Source organism: Salmo trutta, chromosome 6, assembly GCF_901001165.1.
Source record: "Salmo trutta chromosome 6, fSalTru1.1, whole genome shotgun sequence".
Classification (NCBI taxonomy): domain Eukaryota; kingdom Metazoa; phylum Chordata; class Actinopteri; order Salmoniformes; family Salmonidae; genus Salmo; species Salmo trutta.
This window is the reverse complement of record NC_042962.1, coordinates 52,050,255-52,069,706: the sequence shown is the minus strand read 5'-3', so window position 1 is coordinate 52,069,706 and position 19,452 is coordinate 52,050,255. Positions and strand designations below refer to the sequence as shown.

Below are 19,452 nucleotides of genomic sequence, written 5' to 3'. Positions count from 1 at the left end.
TTAAATGTTCCCTACTAATTAGGGTCCCACACGAAACGTTGACCAAAATTATGAATGCTACCCTCATATCCCATAGTAAAGAATAATAATAAAATTACATATTTGTTATAATACCTATCTTTTTAACTAATTGTAGGATGCAACAAAGGGACTGAACAACCTATACATTTATTCTAGTTATTCTATGGATTTATCAAATACGGTTATTGTTTTGTAGAAACAAATACTTTTTATCCGAATTTTGCCAAATATACTGTGAGAAATGAAATGTAGTAACATTGTAACAGTTACATTGTAATACAAATGCAAATATATTTGCTATCGACGTACTTCCTGTTTTCACGAGAGCGTCGTACAGCAAACATGGCGGCTTCCAGTGGAAGAACCGTGGGATCTTTTCTCTGGAAATGCGGAAATTGCTGGTTCAATTTTAACACAGTCTCGTCAAATTTAACTCGCCAGGTAAAGCCAAGAGTTTAATTCGGCATGTTTTCACGGTAATGTCAATGGGGCTGCACGGGTTGCACTGCAGAGAAGGGCTGAGTTGTCCTTGAAATAGCTAAGCGCTAGTAGCAATGCACAGCCTTGTCAACTAGCTCACATGTCATTGAAGTAAGACAGCCAGCTAGCTAAGTAGCTAGTTGACTTTCTAGATATTGTTCTTCTTGTCTCAACATGCATGCTATAATGGACATAGCTAGCTACATGAACATAGTGGACATACAAGTCGCAATATTTTGGTTTAATAGGACCTTAGTTAGCTAAGCCTCACAGAGCTTGTTTACATAGCTAGCTAACGTTATACTACGTTAGTCCAATGTTAGTCCCATTTACTAGTGGATACCTTGCTGTCAAATGCACATCAGTTGGTCTGTTTGTCAATGCCAAATCTCACTTACAGAGATGATCTATTAGCCCAGATAACTGACATTCATCTATCCCTGTGAAAACCAAGGCCCTGGGTTATAAAAGCACCAGTCCTATACTACAGTATGTATCCTAACATAAAACTCCTTTCCTCCACCCCAGGTGCTGTCCAGACAGCTATGTGTGAGTGCTGTGCTCCACAGGAAGAACCTGGCTGCAGCCGGCCCAGAGAAGTTCTCAGAGGAGTTCATCAAGAAGCAGGTGGAGGAGTTTAACATCGGGAAGAGACATCTAGCCAACATGATGGGAGAGGACCCTGAGACCTTCACTCAGGGGGACATTGATGTAAGAAAGACTGCACTGATGTTTAACGAGGGGTGTACAACTCCTGTCTTTCGCTAGAGGGATGCAGTGTAAACCCTAGAGGGATGTAGTGTAATTAAGTTTTTTGTCCTTACCCTACAATCAGAGATGGATTCATACCTCAATAAGTCTAAGTCTACCTCAACTCAATTGAGATATGCATTTGGCTAGGCTATGTTTAGAAAGGTGGCACCTTATTTGGAGTAGATAAATTATGCTTTCTTTCTCAGAGGAGATGTCACATGTATTTAAGGCGGTTTTCCAGACATATTAGTTTAATTCCTGGTCAGCCTCTGGTCTGTCTCTGGTCTGTCTGCGCATGCCATCAGCAGCATCTGGTGGAGCCGATCACACAGACACACTCTAACAGTCACCAGCAGGGGCCAGCACTGTGTAATGTGGTGTGTCCACTGTATTAGCAACGCCTGACACACACACACACACACACACCATGTTTTATTCATTACGAAGGAAGAATGCATTAGCTTCATTTGCCCCACTCATTTAGTTTGATTTCCCATGATTCTTCACTTCCCGGCGGTCTCTAACCATCGTTCTAGCTAATGAACAGAACTGTTAGCACTTACCAGTGGGCTGTGTAAAACAGTTTGTGGTCATACGCATGTCCTTAAAACACCTAGGTGATGGGGTAAGGAAGTTGACTTGAAAAGAACAGAAAGGCCCGCACGCTGAATTTGCCCCCAGTTACCACCTTTAGTGACAACGTTTCGATCCAACACGGATCTTCATCAGGTCAAGCAGACCTCGTTATCCCATCCCCTAATATATCCACATTTTCCCCCACATAGTCATTACACATACGACGCAGGGTGGGTGTGGGTGCTATACAAAACATGGCCATACAAAAAAACAACACTTTATGCATATTCAATAATCAGAGAGGTACATGTTGGCGTCAATAATTAAATGAATATATACAATCAGGCCGGGTTGGAACCTAGACAGCAGTAAGGGAATATTATGTTCAGAACTGTAAAACACCCACCTACATTACCACTATGTGTGGGATGCACGGTGGTCGTGCCAATCATTACAGAGTGACCTACTTCAAAACAACTTGTGTTCCTCTACTATTTTGGTATCCATAAGATGTGCACATATAGTCATTATGAAAATATGCAATAAGACCTGGATCTGATCAGACAGGCAGACTCAGCAGGGGCCAGCACTGTGTAATGTGCTGTGTCCACTGTATTAGCAACGCCTGATACACATACCATGTTATATTCATTACCAAGGAAGAATGCATTAGCTTCGTTTGCCCCACTCATTTAGTTTGATTTCCCATGATTCTTCACTTCCTGGCAGTCTCTAACCTTCATCCTATCTAATGAATAGAGCTGTTAGCAGTGGGCTGTGTAACAGGAAGTGACATGGAGCGTCCCGTCGTCAGATGAGGAGAGGGAGAGATGTGGAAAATGGGGGAGACTGGAGAGGGAAATGAGGGAGACTGGAGAGGGAATGGGAGACCACTGGAGGGGGAATTAGGGGAAAATTAGGGTAATGGGGAGACTGGAGAAGGAAGGGGGGACCACTGGAGGGGGAATTAGGGGAAAAGGAGGGGTAATGGGGAGACTGGAGAGGGAAATGGGAAATGGGGGAGACTGGAGAGATGGGGGAGCCTGGAGAGGGAAATGAGGGACCACTGGAGGGGGAATTAGGGGAGACTGGAGAGGGAAATGAGGGACCACTGGAGGGGGATTTAGGGGAGACTGGAGAGGGAAATGAGGGACCACTGGAGGGGGAATTAGGGGAAAAGGAGGGGTAATGGGGAGACTGGAGAGGGAATGGAGTCCACTGGAGGGGGAATTAGGGGAGACTTGCGCCTGTGTGTTGTTGTTGACTCTGGTTCAATTGATGTGACATTCCTATTAGTGCAAACAATGCAAGTGTTAGCAGTTGAGATAATAAAAGGCAAACTTAGTTTCTAAATTAGGCACAGTGCAGAAACTATTGTGTAGCAGTACTCTCCCTCTCTAAGTTGTTTATTGACATCGATGAAGTTTAGACAGAGTGGAGGAATCTAGAGTGCTGTGAACAACACAGTGAAATCTGTGGCAGGGAGGTGGTCTCTCCCTTTCCCCTCTCTCTGTCTCTCCCTAGGGGACTCTGCCATACTGCAGCCTAGGGTATGAAATGAACAGGTGCTGCCTTCATCTGGCACAGTGTTCCACTCTCCTCCTCCCCTGTCTTCTTCTTTTTACCTCCCCCTCACCTGCCTCTCTCTCTTCCACCTCTCACTCCCCTTCCCTCTCTCTCTCTTTGATTCGTCTTGACAGCCCAAAAGGCTGCAGCATGCTCTCTCCTTCTAGCACCTGTTCCCTCTCTTAATTGAGCAGACAGAGTGAAGGAGGAAAATAAGTTAAAGATGAGGGAGAGGAGGGATGAACAGACTGGCTGGAGAAGAGTGGCAGGGTGGACACTACCTGTCTGTCCCCCTCCCACACACACACACAAATGCACACCTTCAGAGACACGCGCACGTACACACACACACACCTTCAGACTCCCCCCCCCCCCCCCCCCCACACACACCTTCAGACCCCCCCCCCCCCTCCACACACACACATACACACACCTTGTCAAGAGTAGTGCCATCTGTAGCAGCACTAATGACCTGGCTCCACTCTGCTGCCTTCACATGGAGACTGACTGTGAGTGTGTGAACTTAGGGTGAACTGGTGACTCTAGTCTGTCCTCTGGTTCCTGTCACCTGGCTGTTTGTTTGTTCTCTCTCCCCTCTAACTTTCACTGCTGTTCTCTAGGAACTTCCCTCTAGCCTTTATCTGAACTCTTACAAGACTTGAGTGTCTCCTCTCTAACCTGTTAGCTAGCCTGGCTGCTACTATCATTTATCCCTGTTCAGAGCTGGCTGTTTAAACTAAACGTTTCTCCCTGTTCAGAGCTGGCTGTTTAAACTAAACGTTTCTCCCTGTTCAGAGCTGGCTGTTTAAACTAAACGTTTCTCCCTGTTCAGAGCTGGCTGTTTAAACTAAAGGTTCTCCCTGTTCAGAGCTGGCTGTTTAAACTAAACGGTTCTCCCTGTTTAGAGCTGGCTGTTTAAACTAAAGGTTCTCCCTCCATCTTTAGGATATATTAATGATATTTGACTTCTCTCTTGTTTCTGTTCCAGAGAAGCATTGCATACCTGTTCCCCTCCGGCCTGTTTGACAATAAAGCCAAACCCCTGATGAAGGTAAGACTAGACTTCCTCCATGTCTCCTTTTTCTGTCTCATGTAGAAGTGTATTAACTCAGAAACTTCATATTCATTAGTGATTCAAAATCTTCATATTCTCTTCCAGCATCCGGATGAGGTGTTTCCAAAACAGAGAGGTGGGTCCTTTTTAAATAGATTTACAACTGAGACGGATTGTTCTACTCCTATGATCATTTTCACTGTGTGAGAGCTGCACTTTCACAACATCACCAGCAGGGGTACCTCTGATGACCTCTGATGGCCTAACTCCCTCTCTCTCTTTCCCTCTCTCTCTCTCCCTCTGTCTCTCTCACTCACTCACTCACTCTCACTCTCACACACACACACACACACATCCTCTAGCTGTCCAATGGGGCGCAGATGGACGGCCATTCCACTTTCTGTTCTACACAGGAAAGCAGTCCTACTACTCTCTAATGCACGTGAGTACTGGGTGGGTGTGTGTGAGAGAGACCGGGAGGAGAAAGACTGAGGGTGGATGTTTTTCTGGAGGTAGAAAGCCCCCAGTCTTAGCCTCCAGGGCCCTATTTATGGGAGAGAGAGGCTTCTGATCCCCAGGGAAAGGTGCTCCTGTCACATCCCATTTCACACACACAGCCAGAGCTACAGCTGAATACAGCAGGAAGGCTGGGTGAGGAGGGAGGGAGGGGTGGGGAGGTACGGAGAGAGATGTGGATGGTGAGAGTAGGAGCAGTGTGAGAGGAAGGGGGGTGTTTGGGAGAGGTGGGTTGTGGAAGGTAGGGAGGGGTGCAGACAGGCAGGGGGTGTGACTGTGTCTGTGACGGGCCCCTCTGTCCCCGTCCTAAATCGTGTTTCAGGCCTGACTCGGTGACCATGGCTGATAGTCAGGCTTTGTGCCTGGATGAGAGCTGCTCTGCCCTGGGGATTTCACCAGAGAGGTAGAGGGTCCCTGGAGACCGGTGCTGTAGATTAGCTAGCTACCCACCCCTACCCACTCAGCTTACCCTCCATCCCTCCATCTTCTGTATTTTTCCTTCACACCCGCTCGTTCTCCCTCTTTACCTTCCTCTTGTTTATATGGCTGATTTGACCATGGACAGAGGTGTGTTTCTCCGCTAGATAAGAAGTGTTTGTAACCTGGCAATATTTTGTCCTCTTGTCAACCCCCCCTTCCCATGCCCTGCAGCAAGCCCTGGCTCCCTGCTGTTAGTTTAAATAGGGATGTCAGACCAGTGTCTGAGAGGGAGGGGGCTGTCTGCCTCTCTGAGGGAAAACTACTCTCTCTCTCTTTCTCTCAATTTAAGGGCTTTATTGGCATGGGAAACATATGTTAACTACATAATAAACAAAAGTGAAACAACCAATAACAAATGACAGTAAACATTACACTCTATTGCTCTCTCTCTCTTCCCTTCTCTGTGACGGGGAACTCACCCCCCTCCACTCTTTTGGCTTTTCTCTCTCCCCCCCCTCCCCCTCTCAGCCCAGACCCCTGTAGTGCAACCCGACCATGTACAACAAACACCCCAGTGTGCCTTGCAGGGGAGAACTGAGTCTCAGATTAAAAGGGGGACGGGTCACTACTCTCTCTGTTTCCCCCTTTCTATGCGTCTCTCTCACTACACAGCATATTGTTTGATACCTCTGGAAGAATCACAATCCAAAAATGTGAGTGTTAATTAACTCTGCAAACACACATCTACTTACATGTGCACAGTACTGTATTTCCAGCCACAACACCTCCCCCTGCCCCCATAATACATCACACACAGCTCTGCCAAGTCATTGGGGTGTACAGCTGGCTTGTGTATGAGGAAGAGGCTTCCAGGTTGAGTGCTCTGTGGTTCTGTTGGGTTTAGCCCCCTCACTGCTCCACTGCCCTCTTCATCTTATCTCCCCCCTACACTACCCACTGCTGAGGGAAACCAGGGGTACCTTACTACTCCCTACCCACTGCTGAGGGGAACCAGGGGTACCTGACTTTCCCCTACCCTACCCACTGCTGAAGGGAACCAGGGGTACCTGACTACCCCCTACCCTACCCACTGCTGAGGGGAACCAGGGGTACCTGACTACCCCCTACCCTACCCACTGCTGAGGGGAACCAGGGGTACCTGACTACTCCCTACCCACTGCTGAAGGGAACCAGGGGTACCTGACTACCCCCTACCCTACCCACTGCTGAGGGGAACCAGGGGTACCTGACTACCCCCTACCCTACCCACTGCTGAGGGGAACCAGGGGTACCTGACTTTCCCCTACCCTACCCACTGCTGAAGGGAACCAGGGGTACCTGACTACCCCCTACCCTACCCACTGCTGAGGGAAACCAGGGGTACCTGACTACCCCCTACCCTACCCACTGCTGAGGGGAACCAGGGGTACCTGACTTTCCCCTACCCTACCCACTGCTGAAGGGAACCAGGGGTACCTGACTACCCCCTACCCTACCCACTGCTGAGGGGAACCAGGGGTACCTGACTTTCCCCTACCCACTGCTGAAGGGAACCAGGGATACCTGACTTTCCCCTACCCACTGCTGAAGGGAACCAGGGATACCTGACTTTCCCCTACCCACTGCTGAGGGGAACCAGGGATACCTTAACTACTCCCTACCCTACCCACTGCTTAGGGAAACCAGGGGTACCTTACTACTCCCTACCCACTGCTGAGGGGAACCAGGGGTACCTGACTATCCCCTAACCTACCCACTGCTGAGGGGAACCAGGGGTACCTGACTACTCCCTACCCACTGCTGAGGGGAACCAGGGGTACCTGACTCCCCCCTACCCACTGCTGAGGGGAACCAGGGGTACCTGACTACTCCCTACCCACTGCTGAGGGGAACCAGGGGTACCTGACTACTCCCTACCCTACCCACTGCTGAGGGGAACCAGGGGTACCTGACTACTCCCTACCCACTGCTGAGGGGAACCAGGGGTACCTGACTCCCCACTGCTGAGGGGAACCAGGGGTACCTGACTACTCCCTACCCACTGCTGAGGGGAACCAGGGGTACCTGACTACTCCCTACCCACTGCTGAGGGGAACCAGGGGTACCTGACTACTCCCTACCCACTGCTGAGGGGAACCAGGGGTACCTGACTACTCCCTACCCACTGCTGAGGGGAACCAGGGGTACCTGACTCCCCCCTACCCACTGCTGAGGGGAACCAGGGGTACCTGACTACCCCTACCCTACCCACTACTGAGGGGAACCGGGGTACCTGACTACCCCCTACCCTACCCACTGCTGAGGGGAACCAGGGGTACCTGACTACCCCCTACCCTACCCACTGCTGAGGGGAACCAGGGGTACCTGACTACCCCCTACCCTACCCACTGCTGAGGGGAACCAGGGGTACCTGACTACCCCCTACCCTACCCACTGCTGAGGGGAACCAGGGGTACCTGACTACCCCCTACCCTACCCACTGCTGAGGGGAACCAGGGGTACCTGACTACCCCCTACCCTACCCACTGCTGAGGGGAACCAGGGGTACCTGACTACCCCCTACCCACTGCTGAGGGGAACCAGGGGTACCTGACTATCCCCTACCCACTGCTGAGGGAAACCAGGGGTACCTTACTACTCCCTACCCAGGGGTACCCAGGGGTACCCCTGGTTCCCCTCAGCAGTGGGTAGGGTAGGGGGTAGTCAGGTACCCCGGTTCCCCTCAGCAGTGGGTAGGGTAGGGGGTAGTCAGGTACCCCTGGTTCCCCTCAGCAGAGATTATAAACCCCCTCACACCAACACCTTCCTTTTTATAAAGATTATCAACCCCCTCACACCACCACCTGCCCTCCCTTTTTATAAAGATTATCAACCCCCTCAGACCACCACCTCCCTTTTATAAAGATTATAACCCCCTCACACCACCACCTGCCCTCCCTTTTTATAAAGATGATCAACCCCCTCACACCACCACCTCCCTTTTTATAAAGATGATCAACCCCCTCACACCACCACCTCCCTTTTTATAAAGATGATCAACCCCCTCACACCACCACCTCTCTTTTTATAAAGATGATCAACCCCCTCACACCACCACCTCCCTTTTTATAAAGATGATCAACTCCCTCACACCACCACCTGCCCTCCCTTTATTTAAAGATGATCAACCCCCTCACACCACCACCTGCCCTCCCTTTATTTAAAGATGATCAACCCCCTCACACCACCTCCCTTTTTATAAAGATGATCAACCCCCTCACACCACCACCTCCCTTTTTATAAAGATGATCAACCCCCTCACACCACCACCTCCCTTTTTATAAAGATGATCAACCCCCTCACACCACCACCTGCCCTCCCTTTATTTAAAGATGATCAACCCCCTCACACCACCACCTGCCCTCCCTTTATTTAAAGATGATCAACCCCCTCACACCACCACCTCCCTTTTTATAAAGATGATCAACCCCCTCACACCACCACCTGCCCTCCCTTTATTTAAAGATGATCAACCCCCTCACACAACCACCTCCCTTTTTATAAAGATGATCAACCCCCTCACACCACCACCTCCCTTTTTATAAAGATGATCAACCCCCTTACACCACCACCTCCCTTTTTATAAAGATGATCAACCCCCTCACACCACCACCTCCCTTTTTATAAAGATGATCAACCCCCTCACACCCACCACCTCCCTTTTTATAAAGATGATCAACCCCCTCACACCACCACCTCCTTTTTATAAAGATGATCAACCCCCTCACACCACCACCTCCCTTTTTATAAAGATGATCAACCCCCTCACACCACCACCTCCCTTTTTATAAAGATGATCAACCCCCTCACACCACCACCTCCCTTTTTATAAAGATGATCAACCCCCTCACACCACCACCTCCCTTTTTATAAAGATGATCAACCCCCTCACACCACCACCTCCCTTTTTATAAAGATGATCAACCCCCTCACACCACCACCTCCCTTTTTATAAAGATGATCAACCCCCTCACACCACCACCTCCCTTTTTATAAAGATGATCAACCCCCTCACACCACCACCTCCCTTTTTATAAAGATGATCAACCCCCTCACACCACCACCTCCCTTTTTATAAAGATGATCAACCCCCTCACACCACCACCTCCCTTTTTATAAAGATGATCAACCCCCTCACACCACCACCTCCCTTTTTATAAAGATGATCAACCCCCTCACACCACCACCTCCCTTTTTATAAAGATGATCAACCCCCTCACACCACCACCTCCCTTTTTTTAAAGATGATCAACCCCCCTCAACCACCCACCTCCTAACCAACCACCCTCCCTTTTTATAAAGATGATCAACCCCCTCACACCACCACCTCCCTTTTTATAAAGATGATCAACCCCCTCACACCACCACCTCCCTTTTTATAAAGATGATCAACCCTCTCACACCACCACCTCCCTTTTTATAAAGATGATCAACCCCCTCACACCACCACCTCCCTTTTTATAAAGATGATCAACCCCCTCACACCACCACCTGCCCTCCCTTTATTAAGATGATCAACCCCCTCACACCACCACCTGCCCTCCCTTTATTAAGATGATCAACCCCCTCACACCACCACCTGCCCTCCCTTTTTATAAAGATGATCAACCCCCTCACACCACCACCTGCCCTCCCTTTTTATAAAGATGATCAACCCCCTCACACCACCACCTGCCCTCCCTTTATTAAGATTATTTTATTACTTATTTTTTGTGACACAAATTGGTTTTTCCTTGATGTTTGCTTCCCCCCCCCCTCTCTCTCTCTCTCTCTCTCTCGCTCTCTGTCTCTGTCTGAGTGTCGGCGGATTAGACTCCACTCTATCATGAAGGAATTAAACAAACATCTGCTGAATAATGGACAGGGAAATGAGTTCTCACCCGGTCGTGTGGGGGAGGGGGGAGAGGAGGGTGAGGCTGCTTTGGGACATGACCAGAATGCCAGGCTGACGGCCAGGGTCGGGTCTGGGCCCGCTACCACCAGCCTTAACGTACTGTACCACGATTGATGGGCTAACGCCAAGCTCATGGGCTCCATGCCAATTTAGACAAGCGTGCCCGCGAACAGCGGGTAGCAAGCCCTCTCGCTCCTCATGGCGGCTTCTTGGGGAGAAAGGGGGAGTAAGCTTTAGCCCAAGTGCTCCCCAATTCAATTTTCCCACCCAATTAAATCCAGCCAAGGATGGGGACAGATATGGGATCTGCTTTCATAATGGAGAATCCTCTCTCCTTCTCTATCTCCAGGGTGTGTGTGTGTGTGTGTGTGTGTGTGTGTCAGAATATAAAATCTACTCAATACTGGTCTTTTCTTGATACAACACAAATACACATTGTTAATATTGAGTGAAAGGTTCATAGACCATAGGGTGTTCCATGTTGTTTAATCTGGTTGTCTGTGTCCTCCTGTCCCATTCAGGACACCTTCACTAAAGCCCTGGCAGTAGAGAAGCACCAGGACCGTCTGAGAGGAAAGGGTCTCTTCATCCAGGACACCAAGCAGATGTGAGGATAGTTGTTTTCACAGAGCAGTGAAATAAGTTCACCAGTGAATGTGTGTGTGTGTGTGTGTGTCTAACTGTGTCTGTGTTCAGTTCTCTGGTGGGTAGTCGGTGGTTGCTGAAAGAAGAGCTGGAGGAGTTGTTGGTGGAGACCATCTCAGACCACGATGTAAGAAGGAACTCTGTTAATACCATCACATCCAGATAGCTGGTCCTTTTCCTTGGTCTTTCTCCTTCTCAGTTCAACAGTTGTGCTGTGATAGTATTTACTGAGGAAAAAGTTCTTAGATATCACTAGCTAGGTTTCCATCCAATTAGCACCAGATTTTCATGTGAATATTCAAAAATCTGCATAAATAAAATATATGCATTTTCTCACCAGAGAATAATCTATTCCATCAAATTGAATTGTTGCGGATAGAAGTGTGTGATTAGGTAGTCCACATAAAAATTAAGTTTGAGGTTAAATTCCCATGTACCGAATAACAAAAAACAAAAAAAAACAAGTTAAATGAATTTCTCGCATTTTCAACAATACTGATGGTTTTGTCACAAATGTTGCATTATATAGTGAATGTGCACCCAGGTACTGGCACGTGCCCTCTAGCTGACAGCTAGCAGATACATTGTGGGTACAGTTTACATGATGAGATTATTATAGACTGAAGAACGAGATTCGTTTCATTTGTCAAAAGGCACCCAAGCATCAATCATCATGTCACCAGAATAAGACCCTCAATATTTATTGAAAGGAGCATCTAACTCATCACCTTGCACTTTCACCACCTTCTAAAGTTCGATCATCATTTATTTCATCTGTAGCCTAATCAACTGGATGATGTCATCACATGACTCCAAGTTTACTTCCATATGATGGTTATTATTTCAATATTTGCAACATTTGGAAAGCTTACCGACAACTTTGCTGTTTCCATTATGCCTTCCGATATTTGTATCTGACATGTACTTTACTCACATAGAAGGTTGGCTGGAAACCTGGTTGTTGGCATGCTAGATTCTGTATTACTGGTATAATGCAGTTCACCTAGTCACCACAAGAGGGTGCTGTTTAGACACTGAACAGAGCCCTACAACGCCAATAGAAAGTAGGCGTGTGCTTATGTTCCTACGCTCCGGGGTGACGTTTCCCCTACAGATCCAGGATCAGCTTCCCCTCCCCCAATCCTAACCTTTGCCATTAGTCGGGGAAATGCTAAACTGACCCAAGATCAGCGTCTAGGGGCAACTCCTATTCTTCCTGTTGTGTGTCTGGTCAGTATGCACGGTTCATCCAGCTGATGGAGAGGTTGCTGTCTCTGCCCTACTGCTCTGTGGAGGAGGACTTTGTCCAGCGTTACCGCAGACAGCTAGAGATCCAGTCCTCCAAGCAGCAGGTCCAGCCCCTACAGTACGACCAGCACGCAGTGGCTTACAGCACTGGAGATGGTAAACAGCAATCAATCAATTAATACCATTGGGCTTTAATCAATCAATGGATCAATAACATATGTATTTACATTTGTCTTAAAGCAGTTGACACCACCCCGGTCTAATCTTTCCCTTTCAAAGAATGACCTGCAGTCATTGGTTGGCCAGTGCTTCATGGTAGAAGAGGGAGATCTAGGATAATAAGGTGTGTGTGTGTGTGTGTGTGTGTGGTTTCCCAGGCAGGAGGAAGACCGCTACAGGTACTGTCCTACTGAGAGACAGCGGCTCAGGCTCCATCAGCATCAACGGGACAAACTATGTCCACTACTTCCCTGTCCTGCAAGACCGGTCCGTGTTCCTTCCCAGTAGACATCCACCGTAATGTTTTCAAATGGCATGTGCTTTCAGACCAGTACTGATGAAGTACGAGACAAATCAGAGAGACATGGCTCGTTAGTGCTTCCTCTCCCACCAATGAAATCACAAGCCCCTGCTTCTTTCCACACTCCTCTCTCCATCCTTCCTTAACGTGCACGCCGTGCCACGTGCACTCTCAAACAAAACACTGTTGAAAAGTAGCTTTATGTTGCACTTCACTGCGTTATAGCCTCTTTTATTTATCTGGGATATAGCAGAGTTAATTACACAACTGAGTGGGTTAGGTGGGTGGGTGGGTGATCTCCTGGGCTGAGGACAGACTGAGACAGGACTAATAGGACCTGAAGGGTGACGGTGGCTTGACTGTGTCAGCAATAAGCCTTTCATTTAGTCTGCTGGGATGTGGGCCAGAACACACACTCCATACACATTGACACACACCGCCCTCATCTGTCTTTTTCATGCTGAGTCAGAAGAGTGACTGCTGTAGTGTCTAAATATGACCGTGTGGCTCTAACAGAGGTTAACAGGACTCTATACACACCGCTGCTCTTTACAATCCTCTGGACAACCACTGCTGTTGATAACTGGTATCTCAGTGTCCAGTGCCCACTCCATTGACTGACTTACTTACCCGTTTCTCTCTCTCTCTCTCTCTCTCTCTCTCTCTATCCTGTTATCCCTCATTCTCTCTCTCTCATTCTTTCTCGTAACAACTCCTCTTTCTCCTCCCTCCTTTCCACCTCTCTCCCTCCCTCCCTCAATCTTTTTATCCCTCCCCTCACCCTTCTTTTCTCCATCCCTCTCCTCCCTTCTCTCCATCCCTCTTCTCATCCTTCTCTCCATCTCCTCCCTTCTCTCCATCCCTCCCCTTCCTTCTCTCATCCCTCGTCTCTCTTCTTCTCCCTCTCCTCCATCTCATCCCTCCCCTCCCTTCTCTCATCTCCATCCCTCTTCTCTCCTCTCTTCTCTCATCCCTCGTCTCTCTTCTTCTCCCTCCTCCATCTCATCCCTCCCCTCCCTTCTCTCATCTCCATCCCTCTTCTCTCCTCTCTTCTCTCATCCCTCGTCTCTCTTCTTCTCCCTCTCCTCCGTCTCATCCGTCTCCTCCCTTCTCTCCATCTCCCTCCCTTCTCCCTCATCTCCATCTTATCTCTCCTCTCCTCCCTTCTCTTCATCTCCCTTCTCTTCATCCCTCTTCTCTCCATCCCTCTCCTCCCTTCTCTCCATCCCTCTCCTCCCTTCTCTCCATCCCTCTCCTCCCTTCTCTCCATCCCTCTCCTCCCTTTTCTCCTCTCCATCCATCTCCTCTCCTCCCTTCTCTCTATCCCTCTCCTCCCTTCTCTTCATCCCTCTTCTCTCCATCCCTCTCCTCCCTTCTCTCCATCCCTCTCCTCCCTTCTCTCCATCCCTCTCCTCCCTTCTCTCCATCCCTCTCCTCCCTTCTCTCCTCTCCATCCCTCTCATCCCTCCCTTCTCCCCATCCCACTTCTCCCTTCTCCCCATCCCTCTCCTCCCTTCTCTCCTCTCCATCCCTCCCTTCTCTCCATCCCTCTCCTCCCCTCCCTCCTCTCAATCCCTCTCCTCCCTTCTCTCCATCCCTCTCCTCCCTTCTCTCCATCCCTCTCCTCCCTTCTCTTCATCCCTCTCCTCCCTTCTCTCCATCTCCCTCCCTCCTCCCTCATCTCCATCTTATCTCTCCTCCCTTCTCTTCACCTCCCTTCTCTTCATCCCTCTTCTCTCATCCCTCTACTCCCTTCTCTCCATCCCTCTCCTCCCTTCTCTCCTCTCCATCCCTCTCATTTCCTCCCTTCTCCCCATCCCTCTCATCCCTCTTCTCCCCATCCCTCTCATCCCTCTTCTCTCCATCCCTCTCCTCCCTTCTCTCCATCCTTCTCCTCCCTTCTCTCCATCCTTCTCTCCATCCCTCTCCATCCTTCTCTCCATCCCTCTCCTCCCTTCTCTCCATCCCTCTCCTCCCTTCTCTCCATCCCTCTCCTCCCTTCTCTCCATCCCTCTCCTCCCTTCTCTCCATCCCTCTCCTCCCTTCTCTCCATCCCTCTCCTCCCTTCTCTCCATCCCTCTCCTCCCTTCTCACCATCCCTCTCATCCCTTCTCTCCATCCCTCTCATCCCTTCTCCCCATCCCTCTCCTCCCTTCTCTCCTCTCCATCCCTCTCATCCCTCCCTTCTCCCCATCCCACTTCTCCCTTCTCTCCTCTCCATCCCTCCCTTCTCTCCATCCCTCTCCTCCCTTCTCTTCATCCCTCTTCTCTCCCTTCTCTTCATCCCTCTTCTCTCTATCCCTCTCCTCTCCATCCCTCTCCTCCCTTCTCCCCTCTCCTCCCTTCTCTCCTCTCCATCCCTCTCCTCCCTTCTCTCCTCTCCATCCCTCTCCCTCCCTTCTCCCCATCCCTCTCCTCCCTTCTCCCCATCCCTCTCCTCCCTTCTCCCCATCCCTCTCCTCCCTTTTCCCCATCCCTCTCCTCCCTTCTCTCCATCCCTCTTCTCCCCATCCCTCTCCTCCCCTCTCTCCATCCCTCTCCTCCCTTCTCCCCATCCCTCTTCTCCCTTCTCCCCATCCCTCTTCTCCCTTCTCCCATCCCTCTTCTCCCTTCTCCCCATCCCTCTTCTCCCTTCTCTCCTCTCCATCCCTCTCCTCCCTTCTCTCCATCCCTCTCCTCCCTTCTCTCCTCTCCATCCCTCTTCTCCCTTCTCTCCTCTCATCCCTCTCCTCCCTTCTCTCCATCCCTCTCCTCCCTTCTCTTCATCCCTCTTCTCTCCATCCCTCGTCTCCCTTCTCTTCATCCCTCTTCTCTCCATCCCTCTCCTCCCTTTTCCCCATCCCTCTCCTCCCTTCTCCCCATCCCTCTCCACCCTTCTCTCCATCCCTCTCCACCCTTCTCTCCATCCCTCTCCTCCTTTCTCCCATCCCTCTCCTCCCTTCTCCCCATCCCTCTCCTCCCTTCTCCCCATCCCTCTCCTCCCTTCTCTCCATCCCTCTCCTCCCTTCTCTTCATCCCTCTTCTCTCCCTTCTCTTCATCCCTCTTCTCTCTATCCCTCTCCTCTCCATCCTTCTCCTCCCTTCTCCCCTCTCCTCCCTTCTCTCCTCTCCATCCCTCTCCTCCCTTCTCTCCTCTCCATCCCTCTCCTCCCTTCTCTCCATCCCTCTCCTCCCTTCTCTCCATCCCTCTCCTCCCTTCTCTCCATCCCTCTCCTCCCTTCTCCCCATCCCTCTCCTCCCTTCTCCCCACCCCTCTCCTCCCTTCTCCCCATCCCTCTCCTCCCTTTTCCCCATCCCTCTCCTCCCCATTCCTTCTCCTCCCTTCTCTCCATCCCTCTCCTCCCTTCTCCCCATCCCTCTCCTCCCTTCTCCCCATCCCTCTCCTCCCTTCTCCCCATCCCTCTCCTCCCTTCTCCCCATCCCTCTCCTCCCTTCTCCCCATCCCTCTTCTCCCTTCTCTCCTCTCCATCCCTCTCCTCCCTTCTCTTCATCCCTCTTCTCTCCATCCCTCGTCTCCCTTCTCCCCATCCCTCTCCTCCCTTCTCCCCATCCCTCTCCTCCCTTCTCCCCATCCCTCTTCTCCCTTCTCTCCTCTCCATCCCTCTCCTCCCTTCTCTCCATCCCTCTCCTCCCTTCTCTCCATCCCTCTCCTCCCTTCTCCCCATCCCTCTTCTCCCTTCTCTCCTCTCCATCCCTCTTCTCTCCATCCCTCGTCTCCCTTCTCTTCATCCCTCTTCTCTCCATCCCTCTCATCTACTCCCTTTTCCCCATCCCTCTCCTCCCTTCTCCCCATCCCTCTCCACCCTTCTCTCCATCCCTCTCCACCCTTCTCTCCATCCCTCTCCACCCTTCTCTCCATCCCTCTCCTCCCTTCTCTCCATCCCCGCTCCTCCCTTCTCCCCATCCCGCTCCTCCCTTCTCCCCATCCCTCTCCTCCCTTCTCTCCATCCCTCTCCTCCCTTCTCCCCATCCCTCTCCTCCCTTCTCCCCATCCCTCTCCTCCCTTCTCTCATCCCTCTCCTCCCTTCTCTCATCCCTCTCCTCCCTTCTCTCCTCTCAATCCCTCTCCTCCCTTCTCCCCACCCCTCTACTCCCTTCTCTCCTCTCCATCCCTCCCTTCTCTCCATCCCTCGTCTCCCTTCTCTTCATCCCTCTTCTCTCCATCCCTCTCCTCTCCATGCCTCTCCTCCCTTCTCCCCATCCCTCTCCTCCCTTCTATCCATCCCTCTCCTCCCTTCTCTCCATCCCTCTCCTCCCTTCTCTCCATCCCTCTCCTCTCCCCCTGACAGGGAGCAGTTGATGTTCCCCCTCCACTTTATGGGGGTGCTGGGGAGGTTTGACATGCAGTGCAGTGTGAGTGGTGGGGGCCATTCCAGCCAGGCGGGGGCGCTACGCCTCGCCATCTCCCGCGCCATGCTCAGCTTCCTGTCTGAGGGACAGGTGGAGACCATGAGACAAGGTTGGTAGTGGTTCTACAAACACACACACACATCATTCAGAAAGCTTCATTATTTTTTTTTGTATTTATTTATTTTTTATTTAACCTTTTATTTAACTAGGCAAGTCAGTTAAGAACAAATTCTTATTGACAATGATGGCCTACCAAAAGGCAAAAGGCCTCCTGCAGGGACAGGGGCTGGGATTAAAAATGAAAAAATCGAGGACAAAACACATATCACAAAAGAGTGACACAACACTACATAAAGAGAGACCTAAGACATCAACATAGCAAGGCAGCAACATATGACAACACAGCATGGTAGCAACACAACATGACAACAACATGGTAGCAATACAGCATGACAACATGGTAGCAATACAACATGACAGCAGCACAAAACATGGTACAAACATTATTGGGCACAGACAACAGCACAAAGGGCAAGAAGGTAAAGACAACAATACATCACGCAAAGCAGCCACAACTGTCATTAAGATTGTCCATGATTGAGTCTTTGAATGAAGAGATTGAGATAAAACTGTCCAGTTTGAGTGTTTGTTACAGCTCGTTCTAGTCGCTAGCTGCAGCAAACTGAAAAGAGGAGCAACCCAGGGATGTGTGTGCTTTGGGGACCTTTAACAGAATGTGACTGGCAGAACGGTTGTTGTATGTGGAGGATGAGGGCTGCAGTAGATATCTCACATAGGGGAGTGAGGCCTAAGATTGTTTTATAAATAAGCATCAACCAGTGAGTCTTGCGACAGGTATACAGAGATGACCAGTTTACAGAAGAGTATAGAGTGCAGTGATGTGTCCTATAAGGAGCATTGGTGGCAAATCTGATGGCCGAATGGTAAAAAAACATCTAGCCGCTCGAGAGCACCCTTACCTGCCAATCTATAAATTACGTCTCCGTAATCTAGCATGGGTAGGATGGTCATCTGAATCAGGGTTAGTCTGGCAGCTGGGGTGAAAAAGGAGCGATTTACGATAGAGGAAACTAAGTCTAGATTTAACTTTAGCCTGCAGCTTTGATATGTGTTGAGAGAAGGACCGTTTTAATGTACATCAAATGAACAACATTGGCCGCTGTTCCTCTGTTGCTTTGTCGTTGATGTATTGTACTATTTTTGGTTTGACCTTTGACCTGCATCTCTGCCTCTCTCTCAGCTGGGCTGCTGACCCCTGACCCCAGAATTAAGGAGAGGAAGAAGCCGGGCCAGGAGGGAGCGAGGAGGAAGTTTACCTGGAAGAAACGCTGAGGTGGAGGACAGAATAGAACTGGACACAGGGACATCTTCATCATTATCTTCCTCTGAGATCAGAACTGTTATTAGTAAGTGGACAAATTGTTCATCCAACCCCTGTTGTAGCTTTTTATGTCCCCTAAAGGTGTTTTAGATCTGGAAATAGCCACCAAGTACATGACTCAAATACATGTACAAATTCAAAGGGGTTCTGTCCATGTGAGGGCAGAATACCCAACTCCATATAGGCTGTAATGGTTTTTTTCTGCCACCAGAGGGCCATCTTTGTCAATACACCTGTCCATTGTCTTTGTCTGTATATTGAAAATAAAATGTTGTTTTTCATATACCTTGCTATAATATGCTGTTTTTATTCCATATAAAAAAATGTATGGCCAGTAACGTTACAGCTGCACCTTAACCAGGGGCTGTCCACTGTCATGGGGTGCTGAAAGTCCACATTAGGGATTCTGCCTTAGACGCTGTCCATGGTGCTGAAACCTGCGGTAGCAGATTCTGTATTTATATTTCGTGCCTTCAGAACTTTCACTCCTGCGTTAAATTGGAAGTCACCACAGTTCCATCATGTGCTGTCTCAAATTACACCACAGGATGGCGATAAATGCGCATAAAATTCCCTGGTTTAGCCAGGGGAGTGTTCAAGATGCATGGGCGCTCTGAGCATGCGGTTGTAGAATATGTACAGTGGCTGGTGAAATTATTATTATTAAATTCAATAGATCTCTATGTGTATATCAATGAAGTCAATTGTGTATGCTTGTAGATAGTAAAATATAAATGGTTTAGACAATATCTTGTGTTATCAAAAGGTAGGCTATAAAAAAATAATGTATTTTCACTTTGGACGTAATCTCTCATTCTCGGTTTTAATAAACATATTTGAAACAAAAATGTTGCACTTTCTAGTTACGGACAAAGGCAATGTGTTGTGCATTGTCTTTGTGGTCAAACAAATAATTGTCACTTATCAATGTCGCAACTGTGAAGTTTGAGGAGAGAACGCTTGCACGC

The 19,452-nt window shown here is 49.4% G+C and overlaps 1 protein-coding gene and 1 long non-coding RNA gene across 2 annotated transcripts; one reads left to right on the top strand and one right to left on the bottom strand.

The window, feature by feature from the left end:
• Positions 1-326: 326 nt before the first annotated feature.
• Positions 327-19,332, top strand: mrps9 (mitochondrial ribosomal protein S9). Its single transcript, XM_029756871.1, has 11 exons — positions 327-462; positions 1,030-1,212; positions 4,385-4,447; positions 4,556-4,586; positions 4,813-4,892; positions 10,841-10,926; positions 11,016-11,091; positions 12,200-12,368; positions 12,590-12,698; positions 17,022-17,191; positions 18,344-19,332. Exons 1-11 carry the CDS (start codon positions 364-366, stop codon positions 18,433-18,435), a joined length of 1,158 nt encoding a protein of 385 aa, XP_029612731.1. The 5' UTR covers positions 327-363; the 3' UTR covers positions 18,436-19,332.
• Positions 6,457-7,266, bottom strand: LOC115196241 (uncharacterized). Its single transcript, XR_003878822.1, has 3 exons — positions 7,120-7,266; positions 6,863-6,908; positions 6,457-6,545 (listed from the first exon to the last, which is right to left on the bottom strand). It is a non-coding gene; the product is annotated as an uncharacterized LOC115196241 (long non-coding RNA).
• Positions 19,333-19,452: the final 120 nt, after the last annotated feature.

Bases quoted from the DNA above. Each gene is read 5' to 3' on its own strand.
- mrps9 (XM_029756871.1), top strand. From the start codon at position 364: ATGGCGGCTTCCAGTGGAAGAACCGTGGGATCTTTTCTCTGGAAATGC. The intron at 1,213-4,384 runs GTAAGAAAGACT...TTTCTGTTCCAG, and splicing joins TCACTCAGGGGGACATTGAT to AGAAGCATTGCATACCTGTT. The intron at 12,699-17,021 runs GTCCGTGTTCCT...TCCCCCTGACAG, and splicing joins TTCCCTGTCCTGCAAGACCG to GGAGCAGTTGATGTTCCCCC.